General features: G+C 36.5%; 1 protein-coding gene across 13 annotated transcripts in view; it reads left to right on the top strand.

Annotated features, from left to right (window-relative positions):
- Positions 1-21,620, top strand: part of LOC107085580 (transcription factor SOX-6-like) — a 153,048-nt gene that overhangs the window by 63,612 nt on the left and 67,816 nt on the right. For all 13 annotated transcript variants that reach the window (XM_015375976.1, XM_015375984.1, XM_015375982.1 and 10 more), the window contains one exon: positions 15,625-15,714. In XM_015375976.1, the coding sequence (XP_015231462.1) occupies positions 15,625-15,714 (90 nt within the window). The remainder of the gene's footprint in view (positions 1-15,624; positions 15,715-21,620) is intronic.

Below are 21,620 nucleotides of genomic sequence, written 5' to 3' on the forward strand. Positions count from 1 at the left end.
AAAGATTAGGTAAAAAAACATTATTATTTTTACATTTCTAGCTTTTAGAGAACTGTTTTGTTACAATGTTTTTCCTCCCTTCTAAAAAAAGATATTTAAGATGCAGTTAGGAATTTGAAAATGTCTAACTATAGTATGTTACAGTCCTAGTGCAATAAAACATTATTTACCATGAATTGTTTTGCACATTGTTTAACCTAAATTTCTAAATAACAGAAACAGTGCCAGTCCTTTTCAGTACTGGGTTTATTTTCTTCTTAAGTAAAATGTTAAAAATGTTTTGTTTATTGCAACCCAAAAAAAAAATGATATTTAATTTAGTAAACAACTTTTACTATGCACCATTGTTTTCTTTACGAAATTCTCGCCTGAAAATAACTGGTGGATTCTAAAATACAAGGATTTTAGACATTTTTAAGTCATTTATAGTTTTGAGTAGCACAAGATGCCCTGTTATCAGGACATTATAAAACAAAACACTTTATCTCAGGGTTCAGGCTTGCATGATAGGTGTCCAGAGAGACTAAAATAAAGTTTCAGTTTGCAAACCAGACACTTGGCTTGCCTGCAAACCGTAACGCATTCATGTGGATCCCATTAGTCTCTTTTTGTCCTATGGAGTCAGACACCCATTAATTTACTAAATCATGCTGAACTGCTATGATCACAGTGCTCTCCATTTTCTTTGCACATTTATTAATTTAACATAGATGAATAAATGTGAATGTTTGCGAGCTTTGATAAGCAGGCAACTTTATTTCTGACAGTTAAATTGCTGTGTACCCCACACCCCTCTAAAAAATCCCCCCCTCTCATTGCAAGATACCCAATAATTAAATTTTTTGCAGGAAATTATTATCATTTATTACAGTGTGTGGATCGAAGTGATTGCCTAAATCAAATGAATATTATAAATGAAAACTCAGTTGACATGTTTCTAATCAGGAAGTTTTCATCTGGCTCATCAGGATTGGTCTAAAACGCAGAGGTAGAGTCTGCTCTTTCTTTATAGTAAACCAAACTTACTTGTCCTTTTTTTTAAGTAAAATATCTACAGAAATTTAGTTCAAGTAATAGATTTATATATATAGTTTAAGTAATATGTTTACTTACAAGATTGCAATGTATATATTAGAAGGACTTCAAAGGGCACTATTTCAAAAAAATATTTTTTTCTTCTGCCACTTTCTTTTAAAATAACATTTACTCTGCCTCAGTTTAATCACAATAACTCATTTTATCAATTTATATTCAAAATGATTGTTTTGTGACCTAAAATAGAAATTTACTAGAAAAAGAAGCAGAACGATTCACAGATAAAAAGTTTATTTTGCCATCCAAGCGTTTAATAGTCCTACTTCTTAAAAGTGACCTTGTGGGTTAGAAAGCAGAGCAGCACAGCAGCTCCTTCCAGCTGCACACATGGCATCCATCGGGGGCACAATCACGCATAGTCCCAACACCTCAGGCTCGGACATATGTTGAGTTTTATTTCATTCTTTTGACATTAATCCTATTCACCAGCTGTTCTGCCAGCTGCCACTCTCCGGCTTAAGGAGAGATTGCAGTTTTGGGGGCTCTGAGTTCTGGTTTATCTTGGCTCCTCTTCTTCTCCTTAGAAAGTTTTGATTGAGTCTGGTTGTTTATTTTTTGTTATTACTATCCCCTACTTCCTTGTTCCATTTGTTATGCGTTTTCAATCCTTCCCTCACATTATGAAGAGAACTTTGACAGCAGCTTGTTTATATTTAAAAGCACACACAGACAAGTCCGTCTGTTAAAACAACAATTACAGATGTCTATTTCCCAAAAGGAGTTGCATGAACATCCAATTGTTCATAATCTCTCCTTAGTAAGGTATTGTAAGGACCCACAGCACTGAAACCTGCTCACAGCACAGTCATCTAACAGCATTTCAGCAGGATTAGCCTGGACATGGCCTCAGTCTGTACAGTTATGATTATTGACATATTGGGTCTGACATATTTCACATTTATGTGCATTGTCTGGAAGCATACTCAAGTGTTCTCAATGTCATTTCTGCTGAAGTACAGCGGGGCAGCCTGCGAGCGAGGGCTGCAATGAATTGATCATTGCTCACTGCTCACTTTAATAATTCAAGGCTGATTGCCACAGAGTGCCGCAGTAAAATGGATTGGGAGAGGTCACATGCTGCTTGGCTCAGGAGGTGAAACCTCTTGGGGATGCTTAATTCATATATGCTTGATGGACATGTGTCCTATTTAGAAAGGTCAGGGTGCTCTGTGCATGGATGGTGCCTCGCAATGGACAGGTCAACCCTGTAGGATTAACATGTTGGTCATTGAGGATGGAGGGGAGGGGGAGGGGGAGGGGAGAAGTTTCTGCTTGTTGAAGGCAGTTTGCTTATCCTGCACAGGAACTAAGACCCTTAGAAATTAATTTGTGCATTCCCACTGTGTTTATGTCTGACAAAATACCGACCTAGTGCACAAGGCCGATAATTCAGGGCTGGTCTAATGCATAAGCAGATTTAGAAGATTTTGAGACTTCCCCCCTCCCGGGGGAAGTCTCAAGACAACTTCAATTGATCCAGACAACTGTCCAAGTTTTACATATATATTTACAGCTTGAATCTTAAGTGAACATACTTCTTCTTGGGTAGAATTTATAGACTGATTAATCTTCACATTCAGACAATTTACTTAAGGGACAATGTGTAAAATAGGGAAAATTCTTATCTCTATATGAAGACAGGGAAAACAACTAGAAATGAAAACAATCAAACACTACACAGGGTTCTTTTCAGTCATTTACAGATCCCAAAAAAGTGAAATCTAAGATTTCAAATGATGTCAAACATGTTGAGTTGAGAAAGCATTGAAGAAGATATTATGATTTCAATGTGGACACAATCCATAGAATTTCAAGGAAAATATAGCCCTAAAAGTTATTATGTTTTTTTTAAACATTCTCTCTGGAAGTCAATTGGACAAGAGCTGTTAATTTGGAAACATTTCTATAGATTACTGCACTCCTCCCACAACACCTCCCCCAACAATGTTTGCAAACAGAGGCTCCATATGCAACTCACTTCAGTCATTGACTTTCATCAACAGACAGCACTATTTTTCCATGTGAAACATAATTCAAAGCTCTGCATTACGATATTTATGTTAATTTAACAGATGGACATCTTTCAACTTCCTTGCTGTTCCTGCACTTTTAATTGGCTCGTCTTGTTAAATTCCTTTGAAAAATCAAAAGAATTTAACTATCATTCCTGTTTGCAGCAATTGATAGGTGGGACAATAATCTATTGATGTGTCTGATCAACTACAGTTAGAACTGGTGCTTCAGTTGACTAATCTGTGTCCATCAAATGTTATATGGTTGTTCGCAGTAGATCTATTGGCACTGGACACACTGCCTATGCACATCACTCACTGCACAACTTGGTGTCCGATAAAATACCACTAAGTACCGCATTTCACTAAGTGATATCATAAAAGAACCCACCTCCTCTCAAAAAAAAAAAAAAATGCTTTTTGTAAAGAAAGTAGAGCTACAGTCATAGAGCTGCACAAGCTGTCAGTCAGAACACAAAGCAGGACTCTTGTCATGAACAACCTGCACAAATGTTTTTAAAATACAGCAGAATAGGTAAACAATTTTAGTATATACAAAATATATTGCAAACTAAAAGAAAATGCAGCCACAATAAAACTGTGGATTGTTCTAAAGTGGGTGAGGTGAGTGCCACATAATTTCCTGAAATCTCTTTGTTATGTTGGTGAGTTATTTTTCAAGGAGGGGAGGGCAATGTAAAGCAATGCTGTAACAGTGAGTCGCACAAGAAATATATTATTAAATGTAAAAGTTATATTTGGATGAACAACTTTCAATCAATGTCAGTGTCCTTACAAAAAAAAAAAAAAAAAAAGACAATCTTTTGCTGACCCTAAACCCGTTTAAGAGGCTAACAACTGGTTTTGGCTCGGATACAGGAAAGAAGGCTGGATCCAGCAGTGCCTAACGTGGACAAATGAAAAAGAGGGGATGTGCTGTCTCTCAGATGAAGCACATCTTAAATGCAATACATTTTTAGACACTGTTTACATGACCAGGTGACTAGCAGAAATGCTCACCAAGTGGAATAATGATTAGGTGTCAGTTAAAGAAAACCCACTACCAAGTGCAGGTGCTCCGCTGGTACAGTGACACCAAAAGCAGAGTCGGACTTCTTTATTTATGCATGCCAGTACCAGTAATTACATAAAAAAAAAAAAAAAAGAAATTATTTAACTGCCCCAAAGAAGTCTTCGGGAAATGTAGGAGGTTATTACAACAGTTGACAAAGAGGAAAGGTAATTGCCTGAAAATGAGCGACAACGCTGTGTTGTGCTCTGAATATTTTTCTCTCCCTTCTCTCCCCACCGAAGCTCCCTCTTTAGAGTTTGCATTGTGCAGCATCACCCGGGTGTGTAACCTATTGCGTTTCAATTGCTCCCATGCAATTAGTGCCCTTTTTGTCCTCACTTCAATAACAGCATGATTATGGAGACTTCAGGAGTATTTGCAGCATCCAACAGCTGTTGTCTCTGGGACTACCGGCTGAATTACAAAAACATGTTTTCTCTCAGGATTTCACTTCCCTGCCTGCCTCTTGTAATTATTATGTTTTATTTGGTTTGATGACGGGGTCTTGTTTTTAGTGTGCCTGTGATTAAGATATTCAAAGGACTTCTTGGAGTGTGTCAGAGTCATTTTCTTTTTTTTTTTTCTTGTCAAATCCGACTTTTGATTTATTTCTCTTGTAGCTTAGAGCGATGAGGAGTCAGAAGTTAACCTATCATTGTTATACATGGATTATACTTCTATTTTATTATTTCACTATAATTTGGGGAATTTTTTAGGTATAAAAGATGTTTTGCATACAGCCAAATTTAAGATTGACAATTTTTTTGTTTCTTTTTCTTGAAATATTACTAAATTATTAGATTTATCCCTTCAAATTAAATGTAAATTATTTTTCAGTAATTTAAGCTTGAAAGTATTTAGTAGAAAAATTAAGTTTTAAATATCTCAACTTCTTTCCATTTGCAGTAAGTATATTTACTTTACTGATTGGGCTATTTAAATGGATTCTACATCAGATGTCGGTAATAACTGAAGTTATCTACACACAAAGATTTCAAAATAAATTACTCAGCAAACTAAGTTAGGTATAATAAAGTGCGCTAACACAAGGAAATATTTTAAAGAGCCTGATTGAAATTCCTTTAATATTTTGTAGAAAAAGCTTATTTTCTAAAGATTGCTTTACAGCATCTTCTGAAACAAACTAGGGGTTTTCTTAGCTTTGGGTGCGATCATTTCTTCCATTATTATTTAGTCTCAGATTCTTATTCAGTCTGCCTACTTATTACATTTCATCCTTTCTACATAGTCTGTCAATATCACATGCTGAAAAACACCCACCTCTAAATCTTTTTTTTTTGGTCCTTCCCCAAACATGGCTTTTGAAATAACATTGAAAGGATTTATTTTTTCTGTCTGAATACCATTTCCCAGCTCACCCTTACCTTGTCTAAGTAAAAAAAAAANAAAAAAAAAAAAAAAAAAAAGTCATTATACAGCCCATCAAAGTCACCTCTAGGTGCATAAAGATATAACACAACAGTAGGAAGAATTTTGTGTTCTGGATAAAATTATCATCTTCCACAATGAAACAACAATAGAAATTTGAAAGTTTTGAGACTCAATACGGCTGTGTGTTTCCTTGATGGTAGACGCCTATGGAGCTGGTTTACAGTTGCCTTTTGTATCTCTGCTCCTTTCTGTATCTCTGCTTCTGTCTCCTTAAACCCCAGTCGGCCTCAGCAGATGGCAGCACACGCTGAGCCTGGTTCTGCTGGATATTTCTTCCTGTTAAAAGGGAGTTTTTCCTCTCCACTGTCGCTACAAGCATGCTTAGTGTGGGGGATTGCCTTTGAGTCAATGAGTCGATGCAATCAACTGGTTTTCCTTAGATAAAAAACTTTGAATCAGTTTAACTGTATGATCTAGTCGAATTGTAAAGTGCTTTGAGATGACGTGTTGTGAATTGGTGCTATATAAATTAACTGAATTGAAGTGAATATGCTTGTACTCATATTACATTTAATAAAGAAACTTTATAAAGTATCTGCCCAATAATAATTTCATAAAGCAAATTAAAAAAAGGTGTTTGAAAAAAAAGATGCTTTAGAAAAAATATTGCTTTAAAAAAAGCTGTCGAACTCATCCCATGAGTGATTGAAAGGTGTCCTTTCTCTTCCTTTCTGCTCATAGGAATCCACACTGCAGAAACGATCTAGAAATAAGTCAACATTTCTTAAATTAAGTGTATTTACCCTTACTTTGAGTACATAAATAAGATGATTTGCCAATGGATTGAGTATTTTAACTCTTAAAATACGATAATTAGTAAATATGCACTTGAAATAAGACAATGCAATTGTTTTTTTTCTTTTTTTTTTCTTATTTTAAACGTAAATTGTGTTGTTCCATTGGCAAAGTGTCCTACTTACCTCCTCAATTCAAGAACAATTGCACTTATTTTAAGAAAAAATTAATGGAAAACAGGCCAAGTTTAAACACAAAGTGTTATTTTATAAACTGTGAAAGTGTTATTTAGAGCAGTGAGTAGTTTCTTCATAATTTATAGAAACTCATAGAAATGTATAATCTTTGCTGCTTTTCTCTCTAGTTGCGTTCTTCAGACTTCTTGCTATTTTAATGATAACAAGTCACATTTAATAAATCATCTGATTGGAAATATTTACCTGTGTAGCTCATCAAAAATGGACAGTTTTCAATTTGTGGTGTCAAACTATAAAATAGTTTGTTGTGATGAATAATTGAAAATATTTTAATGGGCCCCCCAAAAATTCTGCTTTGGGCCTTAAATAACTTTGGACAACTTGATGCTGGTGGGAAACTATTTCAGGTTACTTTGCATTTGACTCTAAATCATAGCAACCAGTCAAAGAGTAAACAGTAAGAAATACACACTTGAGGCAAATGTTTCCAATCATGAAACAGACTGAGTATTCACAGTCCAAACTACTTTGTACTTAAGTATTAATCCAATCTCAGCCTTCAGCAAAGCTTTCCCAAAGCCTCAAATGCTTGTTCATGAAAAGACCTCTGACTTAAAAAAAAAAAAAAAAAGACAATCTTTTGCTGACCCTAAACCCGTTTAAGAGGCTAACAACTGGTTTTGGCTCGGATACAGGAAAGAAGGCTGGATCCAGCAGTGCCTAACGTGGACAAATGAAAAAGAGGGGATGTGCTGTCTCTCAGATGAAGCACATCTTAAATGCAATACATTTTTAGACACTGTTTACATGACCAGGTGACTAGCAGAAATGCTCACCAAGTGGAATAATGATTAGGTGTCAGTTAAAGAAAACCCACTACCAAGTGCAGGTGCTCCGCTGGTACAGTGACACCAAAAGCAGAGTCGGACTTCTTTATTTATGCATGCCAGTACCAGTAATTACATAAAAAAAAAAAAAAAAGAAATTATTTAACTGCCCCAAAGAAGTCTTCGGGAAATGTAGGAGGTTATTACAACAGTTGACAAAGAGGAAAGGTAATTGCCTGAAAATGAGCGACAACGCTGTGTTGTGCTCTGAATATTTTTCTCTCCCTTCTCTCCCCACCGAAGCTCCCTCTTTAGAGTTTGCATTGTGCAGCATCACCCGGGTGTGTAACCTATTGCGTTTCAATTGCTCCCATGCAATTAGTGCCCTTTTTGTCCTCACTTCAATAACAGCATGATTATGGAGACTTCAGGAGTATTTGCAGCATCCAACAGCTGTTGTCTCTGGGACTACCGGCTGAATTACAAAAACATGTTTTCTCTCAGGATTTCACTTCCCTGCCTGCCTCTTGTAATTATTATGTTTTATTTGGTTTGATGACGGGGTCTTGTTTTTAGTGTGCCTGTGATTAAGATATTCAAAGGACTTCTTGGAGTGTGTCAGAGTCATTTTCTTTTTTTTTTTTCTTGTCAAATCCGACTTTTGATTTATTTCTCTTGTAGCTTAGAGCGATGAGGAGTCAGAAGTTAACCTATCATTGTTATACATGGATTATACTTCTATTTTATTATTTCACTATAATTTGGGGAATTTTTTAGGTATAAAAGATGTTTTGCATACAGCCAAATTTAAGATTGACAATTTTTTTGTTTCTTTTTCTTGAAATATTACTAAATTATTAGATTTATCCCTTCGAATTAAATGTAAATTATTTTTCAGTAATTTAAGCTTGAAAGTATTTAGTAGAAAAATTAAGTTTTAAATATCTCAACTTCTTTCCATTTGCAGTAAGTATATTTACTTTACTGATTGGGCTATTTAAATGGATTCTACATCAGATGTCGGTAATAACTGAAGTTATCTACACACAAAGATTTCAAAATAAATTACTCTGCAAACTAAGTTAGGTATAATAAAGTGCGCTAACACAAGGAAATATTTTAAAGAGCCTGATTGAAATTCCTTTAATATTTTGTAGAAAAAGCTTATTTTCTAAAGATTGCTTTACAGCATCTTCTGAAACAAACTAGGGGTTTTCTTAGCTTTGGGTGCGATCATTTCTTCCATTATTATTTAGTCTCAGATTCTTATTCAGTCTGCCTACTTATTACATTTCATCCTTTCTACATAGTCTGTCAATATCACATGCTGAAAAACACCCACCTCTAAATCTTTTTTTTTTGGTCCTTCCCCAAACATGGCTTTTGAAATAACATTGAAAGGATTTATTTTTTCTGTCTGAATACCATTTCCCAGCTCACCCTTACCTTGTCTAAGTAAAAAAAAAAAAACTTTAAATAAGCTTTAACACGTTCTTTCTACAGCATTGGAGTCTTGTGAAATAAGTAAGCATGTAAGCCTTTGCGGTTGAGCCTATTTCATATTGTTTTTAAAACAACATAAACTTAAAATAACTGTCTACCAGCTAAGGCTCTTTCTTTACTCCTTATGATGCTTCTTGAGCAATGCCTTAGTCATGAAAAACCTTTTTATAGGCCATCGGTCAGGACTAAGCTGGCTGATATTTACGTGTAGTGATGGGGGAGGTTTTAGTGCTTTTTTTCATGGTTGCTTCATGTGTGCAATAAATATCCTATGTCATCCCACTTTTTCACACAGTATGACATTTATGGACTTATTCATTCTGATCTCCTTGTGCGTTTATAGGATTCTTTTCCAAAAAAATGATATGAATATAATTTAAGTTGCCCCATTTACTGTGATAAAGGGAATATGTTGATATATATTCATGTTTTGCTTCCAGTTTGTATATAAATAGTTGCATCACCCATCTATTAAGTTATATAAATTAAATGAATATATTTTTCTATCCCATTTGTCTATCCCAATTCTTTCTGCTTTTTAATTTTGAGTACTTAATTGTTTCAAGTGACAGCAGCTGGATATTGTACTAAGTGAAAGCAATGTCTTCTATTTAAAATTCTGCTAATGCAAATTGCTCCCTTGTTTCCTCCGCTGTCCAATCTGCTCCATTGTAGAGAGGAAATTATTTATATTGTCAGAGTCAGCTGATCATTGATTTCTTAATTACATGCTTTCCCTCGAGGCTCTGACAACTGATATACTGTACAAGGCCAATGGTGAAGGGGGAGTCTTCCAGTCGCTTATCCATGACTTATGGCTAAGTTGACTCGCTCAGATGGCTCTCTTTTCTCTGCCAACGGCTTTTCGACACAACAAACACTCAAACACAAGTATCATCTTTCTCCCTGGAGAATAGTGCACACAGAGAGGCTCAGAATGCAGTGGCAATCTGTGGAAACGCTTTCATTGCTGACAACCAAGAGTAATAAAACACCCGGTGCTGCATGTTGCAACAAACCATTTTCTTTCGTTTTTGTGCTTTGAAGTGGTTGTAGCCATTGGAAACACGATGGTGTGTTTGGGTTGCGACAACAAATTTAGTAAAGCTTTGAGGGATTGAAAGTGTCGATAATTTAAAGTGAAAATTCAAAAAAAGCAACGCTGGGCTGTTTTAGTGCCAGAGAAACCAGACTTCATAAGTCGAGTTCAGTCTGGAAAGTTATTCTTAAAAAGGGAATATTCTTTACCCGTCGCTTTTAAATGGAAGGTACAGTAACAAAAATGATTTGGGACCGTTTTCTGTCAGTTTAATGTAAATTTAGGGATTTTAAATGCGACTGGTCCTTTATGCTGATCATTAAAAAATATTGACCTCTAAAAAACTTTATTTCAACTTCACTTCTTAGTCATCAACATTTTTAGCCAACTGGCTCTCATTTATTAGATAGTTTTTTCATCTTCTTATAACAATAAAAAATGGAATGACAGCCATAAGAAAAAATAGGACACGGATGTTGAATTTGAACAATTAGATATGTGACACCAACCCAATCCAGAAGTGGCTGGTGGAGTTTTCTCCAAACAGATGTATACCAAAAGACCGACCAAACGTATATTAAGTTATCACAGCATTATATTTATATGAATGCCAACAACAACAAACATTATAAAAACACTTTATAAAAACAAAACATAATTTAATGTGCAGGTTTATTTTTTTTACATAAATCTTGCCCTTCTCAAATCTGTGTTTTGCATGGTCCAATATTATTTCACGAACCTAAAAAAATAATGTACCACTTTAATAATGGAGAAGCTATTAGTCAGCTTTATATTTTTCAAAATATATAAAAACTATTTATTTTCTGAGAATGTGTTAATGCAATTATGCAAATTAAAAAACACCAAGAAATCGTACACTATATTGTATTATATTTCACCTGAATCCCGGATTGTTCATTCTTCGTGGTCTTTTCTAAAAAGTGCTTTAAATCAGTCCTACCTGTCTTTATACATGCTGGGTAAGATCCTGAAGTTTTAAAAAGGATGCAGGGAAAGCAAAATAAAGTGTTAGCCTCGCTACATGCTGTTAGCCAAGCCTTCTTCCTAGGTCCTGGAAAAGGACAGTTCTTGCACCCTCTCTCTCTCTCTCTCTCTCTCTCTCTCTCTCTCTCTCTCTCTCTCTCCGTCTCTCTCTCAGCTCTCTTGCACCCAGAGCTCTCCTATACCTTTTTATTGCAAAGGAGCAACTGCAGATGTACAACTTTAAACAGAGGTCAATGGGCAAATTTTTGTGCCCTAGGGCCAAAGTACATCACAGATCCAGCAAAAAATGGAATGACACTTTACTAGTCATAAAGATTAAATATTTGTGTTGCACATCTAAAAAAATATATATATATTCATATATTTCGAAATATTTTACATTTTAATTTAGAATTAAAACACTTTAACCATTTATACGAGTTCAACAATGAAGCAGAGTGCGAGGTATTAGAAGTAGTTTCTAAAAAACCTAATAAACTTTCTCCACTGAAATTGTTTCACCCAAGGCTAAAGATAAGAGAAGCTTATTGGGAGAGGGATGCCCAGGTTCTTTCTTTATTTACATCACATAAGTAAAACCATTTTAAACTTTGATGCTTATATATGGTTAAATGACTTTCTGTTCCAGAGATAAGTACAAAAAAGATTAAACATTCAGATGCGAATATGTCTCTTAGATGACTTTAGATCAAATCTGGATTACTGGTCTCTAGGAGAGAAAAATATGAGGATGCAAAATAAGACAAAGTCTGACATAAAATGAGGTAAAATGTCATCAGTATTTTTCTCTTTGGCACACATAAGGTGCCAGAATAGACGGTGCTTACTAACCTCTGACTGGAGCTTCACTTTCTAGTATACACAGAACATGATATCCCAGGTCCTCTCTCAGCCTGGTTCTAAAGGTTTGTTTATGTCACACGTCAGCTCAGAAACATTCCTTTGTTGAGATTTATGAGGTTCATTACCTTCACTTTTAATACAAGAAAAAAGAAATGGAGAGAGAAGTGGTTTAATCTTGCCAATTTATCACAGCTATAGGTGTTCTCTTCACCCACATCAGCAAGATCACAGTGCCTGCATAGGAACGCTGTACACCAGAGATGGCAGCTTTGATAGGAGGCAAGCATGCTGAATTTGGCAGTGTTAAATTGTGGAAGGCTATTCACTTTCTTCTGAGTGCCATTTGGAAACTTAAAAAAAAAGGGTTCAGGGCATTTTTCCAGTTACATAGCACAAGCCCCAGAGAGGAGACAATAAGACCCAGACAGGCTTAGGAGTCCAGCAGCATTTCCTCCCTCAATGGGAACATGTCTTGGACAGACACTCTAGTAGTTTTGTCTTGTATGTTGCTATCTGTGCTAGCTGCAGAGCGGAGGGGGTTTGTGCCAGGCGAGGGTCCGCAGGGACTGTTGGAATAGCTGGGCCTGGAGGAAGTTGGTCCTGGTCCAGTGGGGCGATCTGGGCTTGGTGACAAGCCAAGCTGTCTACTGCAGGGACGCTGGGAAAATGTAAATAAGACTCTGATAAGGCCTATTGTTTTCATTCCATTCTCATCCCAGCTGAATGACCTGCTCCCCAGCCACAGAGCATTTTATCTTGAGAGAAGGAGGGGAAAAAATGGAAAGGGTGGGGGTGTGAGAGATTTAATAGCCCCCATAGGAAAATAAAAAATAAACTCGCTGGACTCTTCTGTTGTTAGAGCTAATTCCTCAGAATTTGATGTCCTACTTTGAAATGTAACTTTTAGCAAAACTTCAGGAAGTTCGGGAAAAAGCTGTTAGAATAAAGAGATTTGCTTAACAGTCAAATGTAATTGCATTATCTGACATAATCTTTTGTTTTCTGTCAAATACGGAATGAATCAATGTTTGATATTCTCTGTCAGAAACTGACAGTTATTACTATGTTTTCGGTGCACATTGTTTACCCATTGGCATTGCTGATTCCTCCTGAGAAAAGAAACATGGTTTTAAGCAACTGAAATAACTTGCCCTCTATTAATCTGAATTCTTGCAGGGAAATAGGCTGTACAAGGGCCATTTGAAAAAAGCCAGACTTACTTAATTCTTTTCTCTCTTTTTTTTTTTTTTTAAGCACATGTACGCACTTTGCTCAGTTTTAGCAATCCCCCTTTAGGGGTTGTCTGCTTTTGTTATGGTTCGTCAAAGAGTGAAAGGTGTTTTGAGAGTTATTTTGTGGCCTAATCTAGGGGTCATTACTCACCTCGCTCAGGTGGAAGCTCAGGGAGGACAGCACTGCATTCCAGCTGTGGTCTCTCCTGTTAGAGGACTTGACAGGTCGAGTCTGGCCTGGTGAAGGGGATGTAGGGAGCGAGGGAGCGGCGGCTCTCCCGGGAGGGAAGGAGGGGGAGGACTAGAGTAGAATGTGAGCTGGCACGGCATTATCTCCAACTGTTGTTGCATTCCTTAATGATCAAGTGCTGGAGGAGCATCTGTTATGAAAATGTGCATGCATAAAAAGCATGCCTTATGTGTTTTTTTTATTTTTTATTATTCCTCTTTATACAGCACACAAAATATGAATTTATTTTTGTCTTTGGGAGAAATAAAATCATAATTATTGCCCTAACATTGTGCAGAGAAGTTTGATGTTCTGATGAGGAATCCTGTCCCACCCAGTGGTGAGAGTCAGGGAAGTATGGCTGATCTTTGCTGCTCCTGTAGCCCTTAACCTCTGTTTTAAGATCTGTGATCTGTATGCCACGTGGGGAGTTAACACACACAGAACACACAGGCTTTTCTCCTTCTCTCTCTCTCAGGGTCAAGGGGACAAACTCTGAGTTGGGAATTGGAAAGTCAATAAAGCAGAAGTAATATTATAATGACCCTGAGCTAAAGATGTCCCGTTGACCTCCATCTTACATGGAGGAAGTGGACAATCAAACAAAACGGTGACTCTGCTTGATCTCCCCAAAAGCCATCCATAAACAAGGCCACAAGAAGTGCTGACCCCCTGTTACTCCCAGTTCCTCTGAAGTCTGTGTGTTTGTCAGGGGGAGCAATGCTGTTTGCTTTGTGGAAGTGGGCAAGAGATATAACAGAAGGATAAAAGGAAACAACACATGTATACATCCTTCACTGAATAAATCTTCCCTCTGTTTGATGTCAAGAATGATAATGGTGAACTTAGAGGAGTCCTGTTTGTTCCATGTGAAAGACTCCTGAATCGGCTTTCTTCCTGTGTGTGATTTTGTGCAGAACAGTTTAGACACACACTCATACTAAATATTGGGGTTTTCCTGACTTAAAACATTCTACATTATTTAATAGAACAACGAGAAATAATTACAGTGGATATTGAGGAAAATATAAAATAAAATTTTAGCCTTTTTTTTGTTTTTGCCCTTTTGTCTTCCTTATCTTCTGACACAGTGTGCAGAGCATTTGTAGAGCTGGGAAAAAAGATATTGTCTCAGTAAAAACAATCATTTTTAGAAATTATGAAATTGAACTATCTAAAACGGGACCATAACTTTTCATTACTAAATAAAAAGACCACACAGACAGGCCACACTGATAACAGGATTTTATGGTCACAGGCCAGTTAGGCTCTTGGTATGTAACTCCATGCCTTAAATCTCCCAAAACCTTGTAGGATGGTTTTGTTAGGTTCTAAATAAACTAAAGTTTAGATTCTAGAATGTTCGTTGGGGAAAAAAAAAACTGCACAGAGCAACACTTGATGAACACGGAAGAGGCAGCATCATGCTTTTTGATGACTTTTTTTAATATGGAAGAAGATTTTTTGTCAAAATAAGTGTGTGTATTGTTTTTATTTAATTACATAGCACATAAGTCACATTAAAGCTGGGAAAGCTTTTTGAATAATTTATCATGGTGTGTTGTGTGTATAATGGCATTTCAAGGGATCTATTTAAGGTCCACATCCACTTTACAGTTGCAAAATTGAAACACATTTGAATATAGTTTTAAGATCGTGCATCCTCAAGATAAGATAATTAAAACACACAATAATATACACATATATATTTATTTAAAAATACTACTTAGTTCCTTTGAGTCTAACTTTGCTCCAGACAGAAGCAGTTTGCAAAAGGAGTGGCTTAAGGTGGAGGATTGGAGCCTTTTTTCTGCTGTTGGTATTTGATGGGAACAGGCTGAACCCGGGACAGCACAGAGATGATGGAGGCCTGGGTCAGCCAGCCCAGTATGTTCTTTATCAGCTACAACAGCGACAGCATGGCAGATTGCAGCCATTCCTCCTCTGATTCATTGTCTACTGGACAAATGTTAATTGTTTTCATCATTGGCAGCTATGTGAACATTTGGACATGTCCAGTATAAGCTTCTTGCCTCCCGCTTAATGTGCGTCTCTGCCCTTATGCTATCCCCACAATGCTGTGTTCCCTCCTCATTCCAACCTTGGCTCATCTTGTAACAGTCAGGCACAGACTCTTTTAATGTTTCCTATCCAATATAATATCATTATTTTAATTTTATACCCTGACTTTCCAGTTATGAGTGTAGATATATAACATCCAGAGAATTAGGAAACAGAAGCTATATCCCATATGCATTCAGCCATTGTGTATGGGAACGGGTACCTACACTATAATGCAATGCATATCAAATATGAAAAAAGGTCCAAATTGATTATAGAATTTTTTTTAAATGTTCCTTTTTTCATTTTCCTGTTTCAGAATCTTCTTGCATGGAGAAGCTTCTTTCTAAAGACTGGAAGGAGAAGATGGAGAGACTCAACACCAGTGAGCTGCTGGCAGAAGTAAAAGGTAGAAATAAAAACAACATGTTCTATCTTATGGGTTTGTAGTGTGCCACACCATAGACACCAACCTAAAATAACTGTGTTGGGAATGTGTTTAATCCATCATCAAAACATTATTACAAAAAGAATGAATAAAAACAACTGCACCATAGAAAATCTTTAAAGTTTACCAGAAGACATGTGGGGTTAAAGGAAATCAACATCTTTTTTAGTGACAGCTTTTGGATTGCTATAGGTAAATAAAAACCTGATGAACGTCCTATATGGCAAGTTTGTATCTAGAGTTTAAACTGTTGAGAAAAAAAGTTTCTTTGCAATCTGACTGAACAGTGGATTATTTCTATGCCTACACTTACGAGGCTGTTAGACACAGCCCAAATGACTTGGTGTTATAACCAGTACTTGAGTTGAGGGGGGATGAGGGGGCGTGGCATAAAATCTTAAAAATCATCCCCCTTCTTAAATGACCATCCCCCATACCATCCCGTGTGACATTTTATCACTGAATGTGTAAATTTCTATTATATATTAGGGTAATGGCAATAATATTGCCCATTCAACATTTGGAAGGCTGTGTGCTTATGAATAGTGCACAGCCTGCCGTCAACAGCTAAGTGAATTTCATAAGTCTGGGACAATAAATGTGAAAATAAGGAGGGGAGGGACTCTTTGGCAGGTTCCAGGTTCTAAGTTTAACATATTAAGCGTCAGAAATGATCTAGAATGGTGTTGATAGCAAAATCGGGAATTGGCATCCACTGAGCAGAAAATGTATTCATCGCACACTGACTGTAGCACATCGACTGAAACGTGTCTCCATACTAGGAAAATACAATTAATTCAAATTTATCTGTCCACCAAAACTATCCCTTTTAAGGCATCCATGTATAAGAAATATGAAAACCTTACGAATATATTTAAAATTTGCCTTTTCATTCATATTTCAATCCATTTTCTCATCAATGGGCGTGATTTTAGGGCGATGGGCGCTCCCACGACAGGGGAGGTAATTCTCGACACAACAGAGGAAACCCAGAGGAGAGAATCAAAGGTTTTAAAAATGCATTTTAGTTAAGCAATTTAAGACACGTGTTAAGATTATTATCTTGAAAGAACTGCGAAATGTGATGTTGATGTCTAGCCAATCGTCATAAATGAACTGAATGTTGACATCTGACTGTAAGGTCCCTCGTGAGACTTGCAGAATGCCTGTTTTCAGATCAATGGTAAATATAGTTCCACAGACCTGTTAGAATAGTTTAACTCACTCATTGCAGCATGAAGCCTAGCTTACTTTAATTTAACCAATAGAAGCAATACTGATTTTCTCATAAACAGTCTATTTAAATAAATAAATACAAATGAATATTTGAAAGGTGAGTAAAAATACTAGATCTTATATAGGCTTATTTCATTTTCAGGCTAATTCTAACGTATTAGAATTTGTCAGCAGTTTTTTTTATTATTATTATTATTATTTCAGCTGTTTCAATTTAATTGATTGAATTTGAAAAATAAAAAAAAACTTCACTTGAAAGGATTCAGATATTAATTTGCAATATTTTGTGAGGTTTTGTTCCAAATAGATTCATTGCCAAAAGATTTTCCAAAGTAAAATCAAAGAAGTGGCACACCATGACTATAAATCTGATCCCAGTGGGAAATCTATCCTCTGCATTTGTCCCTAACTGTGTAGGGGCAGTGATCCACTTTATAACTATGTGCATCTTTGTTGGTGGTTTATCATATAAATATTTTAAAGTCTTTGGCAAAATGTGAAAAAAATTCAAATGCTACGAATACTGATGCATATTATAGAAATGACAGACTTTTTATTTTATTTTTTTTAACTACATTATGTTTCCTTCTTCAAACTTTTAGGTATTTTATATCTTCATTGTTTTACCATTACCATCCCTTCCCAAAAAAAGGCTCACATGTGCCACAATCCTGCAGCTCCCATAACTGTTGAAGTCAAAATGTGGTTTACGTAAGCAGAGCTCTGTAAAGCTGAAAGAAAAAGAGACTAAGATAGGAGATGAGAGTAGACAGTATGGAGACAGTAACAGCTGTCTCCTTGGTGAACTCGTGTTAGAGTGGAACGTCTCCAGTGTTAACAGTGAACGCCCTGCATGGCGTGTTGAGCGCACTACAAAAAAACTGCCCAGTACTCCCCCAAAATTTCTGTTTATTACAGGGTGAGTTGAAGGTGGGCTGAGGATGGGCAGGGCTCCTGCTTACTCCTTGCACTGACTGTTACTGAGCGCAGGCATGTTTATGTTGAGCAGAAAAAAAAAACAGCTTGGTGATAGCACCAGGCTGTCACTGGCTCCTGCCAGTGAGGTTCCTTATAAGAAAACTGTTCTACTATTTTATGCCTCTAAAGAATATATTATTATAAAAGGTTTAATTAATAAATTTTATTATGTTTTTGCCCCATGGGGTCCAAAGAGACAGTCTATAGAGGATTAACCTATTGCAAACTTAGGCCCTGTTTGCATATTGTCACATAATAATGTTCAATGTTTTTTTTCAATCATCAGTATCTTGAAACACGTCTGTTTGGCTTTACAAAGATCACTAAGAAAAAGACCACGGGTATTGACCTCATTTATGACAGAATGTTTAAAGCAGTTTGAATCGTTTGATCATTTCACTTGTGCTATGTAACAATAATTTTGCAAATCAATTAATCTGTCGATTAATTGGATAGCCAAAGAATCCTTAAATAAGACTTTTTCAAAATTAATTCAGGTGAAGCTCAAAATCTTCCCCTTGAGTAGTTTTAGACTGAGCATATTGACATTTCAATATATATATATATATATATATATATATATAAGCTGATTTCTTATGATTTTCAAGTGATGACGGGGAAGCGGGCAGTATCTTTTAACAGACCAAGGAACTTATAATTAGAGAGCAAAATACTGACTTTAAGGAAGCTATATAAGTCTTCTCTCATGTTGTTATCCAATTAAATCAAATAATCCTTAATGACATAAAATAAAAATTTGTGGTCAAATATTTTTCAAAATGATTTGGTTTGTGTAAAAACATCTTTTCTCAGTAGTATTCTTATTTTCTTTCTAGGGAATATCTAAAAAGATTTCCTGATTTAAATCTGTGACTGTTTTCTTTAATACTGATATGTGTGCTGTATATGTACGGCTATCATTTAGCTGTATTAAATTACATTTTCTCTTCTTGCTGAGGAATGCAAAACCAGCTGTTTAATGCTCTAATATTCACTTGCAATAACTTAAATGAACTGAAGGGTAAATCATGGCTTGGTAAACTAGATTCATTGTATCTGTGCTAGTGCACTATATGCCAGAGCAGATCAAAGAGCATAGTGTAAAATGTTTAAAATGATTTAGCCTTTTGAAATTTGGTGTTAAATTACAGGCTGGCCATTTCTGCTGTTTGATGAATGGAAATGGGAAGGTTACTTGGTGGTCTGTAAACAGGTAGGGAGCCTGATAATAAACACTATGGCCTCTGTGTGTTGATGAGTTATGGAGACAGTCCATACACTGCAGTTACACATATAAATGCTTCTCCTATCACAGAGGCAGCCTTAGATTTTTAATTAGCATGCCATTTCATATGACTGTAGACATTTCAAAGGGCTGCTTTGTGCTCACCCTTACAAATGTCTCTCTCTCTGCGTTTGATGTCTGCCTGATGTAAATACGGGCAATTAAAAAGAAGCCCAGGGTTGGAGATGCACAAGGTCTGCCTAATTAAAACACAAACAAAGGTACCGAGCAGAAAACACCTTATGATTAAGATCTAAAGTGTTATGATGAATCAGAGGTTCCATTAATCGTTAGGTTAAAATGTGTACAAAAGGCAAACATACCTGTAGGTGTTGAAATGAATAAAAGGTTGTAGAAAATAATGGCTCACGTGCAAATAAAGAGTACAGTGCCCAGTGGACGAGTGACCTTGTATCTTCTGTGCAGGATTTTTTTTTTTTGCCCATTATGCCAGGCTCTTTTAAGTCTTTCCTCTGTGTCATCGGAATCTTGAAGGCCAAGGAATTGTGCTCTTGCAAAAGCGTGCAATGGAATCTGACTGGTGTGGAAACAGCTGTTTTGATCCAGTTGTTGGAAGACAAAGCAAAAATGAAAATTGATTAGTTTGACAGAATTTAACCCGAGGTTTTCCTGATGAAAAGAGACATTCCTTCAGCGCAGCTTTGTTCCAACTTGCCCCGCATGGTGTATTCCGTTGAAGTCATCACGCACGTACAGTAAACAACAAAACACGACAATTGTATCAGCAAAATCAGAGATTGCTTTTTGAGCACTGCTAACCCAACCATTTAACTTTTAGAGATGACAGAAGTATAATTATATCTTATTGTTGTGTGAATGCATGGCTGCCTTTTTCTTTTTAGCATTTAAACTTAGCACAAAACAAGCAACATGATCCCGCGCTTAAGGGAGACATGTAGAATTGTGCTGCTGAGGGTTAATGATTTCAAATCTCCATCTGCCTTTTCTTGCGAGCTGCTGAAGCTTAGTATTAGTAAGACCAGGCAAAAGAACATTTGTGAGGGAGCATTAGAAGCGGATTTCTTTTCAACTGTTTGTTTTCATACCTGAGCTTAGCTGTCAATCTGCAGGAACGATGAAATCTCCTGAACAAAACCACAGAGGAAGAAAAGGGAGGCTGACTGGAAGGGCTCCAAACCACACAAAGTGATAATAGATGGCAAGGTGGATGGAGTTCTTGAAAAAAAAAAAAAAAAGTAGGCCAAGAAAAAAGAGTTCACATGTTTATACTTATATAAATGTTTCGCCCCCATTACAAGGAGCACAGTAGGGCATTTATAATAAATAAGGCACATGGTGTTTGAAATGTATACAAATCTAGTGTCCAGCAGTAGATAAGTGTCCCCTCTGTTCCACGCTTAAAATTTAAACTCAACAGAGCTGAAGTTTCCCTGCCGGGTGCCAGCTTACTGCCTAACTAAAAAAAAAAAAACTAAGCATGCATTCTACTCAAGCATTTACACAAGCAGAGTTTAAAAGCGGTTTAGCTTTAACAAGGAATGTATTCATTTCTTTGAAACTTGTAGAAAATAAAAAGAATAATAGAGAAAATCAACAAAGCTTTAAAACATTAAGCGTTATAGCCGCGGCTTGAATACTTAAGCACAAAAAATCAAAGCTCCTGCGCTGTCACAATCAATTTGAGAATGGTTTCTATGTGACAGAGCGTCGGGTGCACACAGACAGCCCTGCAATGGGCAGATAAGTGCAAGCTCTTTAGTTGGAGAACAGAGGGCAGGGTAGTGTGTCTTCTGAGACGGATTTGGTACAAACCCTACCTGTGGTGGCTACACTGCTGCTCAGACAGAAAGGACTCCACTGTGTGAACACAGACCCTGCATTGTTGGGAAGTCTTGCTTCAAAACAAATTTATTCATGTTTAATTTTAATAGATGTGCCACAAAAGTAAACTTGTTTGCAGTTTACACACTTTAGAAAGCTCCAAAATTGTAGACCCCCCCTCCCCGATTTGTTTTCAATATGTTCAGTATATTTTATCAATGTACGGTATTGCAGTTATTCTGTCTAACTCAAATGTATTTACAAAAAAAAAAAAAATCACAAATAGGACAAAACTGTATGTGTATGGCTGCTCCAGTCAAACCAAAATTGCTTCAGTTAGCATTTTCTCCTCAACACTTCAGTCAACTGTTTGGCCTGTGCACTCAGGTGAAATATGAGCTCCAGTAAATCATTATTCCTCAGGCCACATTTGCCAGATGAATGCATGGGAGTGTTAGACTGTGTGTTTTTCTCCTCTAATGAATTGAGGAATTTAGCTTGTGGCAATGGGGGTAAAAAAGGGTGGTATTATATCCCTGTATGTTTGTGTACATGTGTAACAGGG

The sequence above is a fragment of the Cyprinodon variegatus genome, unplaced genomic scaffold (assembly GCF_000732505.1).
Source record: "Cyprinodon variegatus isolate N-32 unplaced genomic scaffold, C_variegatus-1.0 Scaffold128, whole genome shotgun sequence".
NCBI classification, from domain to species: domain Eukaryota; kingdom Metazoa; phylum Chordata; class Actinopteri; order Cyprinodontiformes; family Cyprinodontidae; genus Cyprinodon; species Cyprinodon variegatus.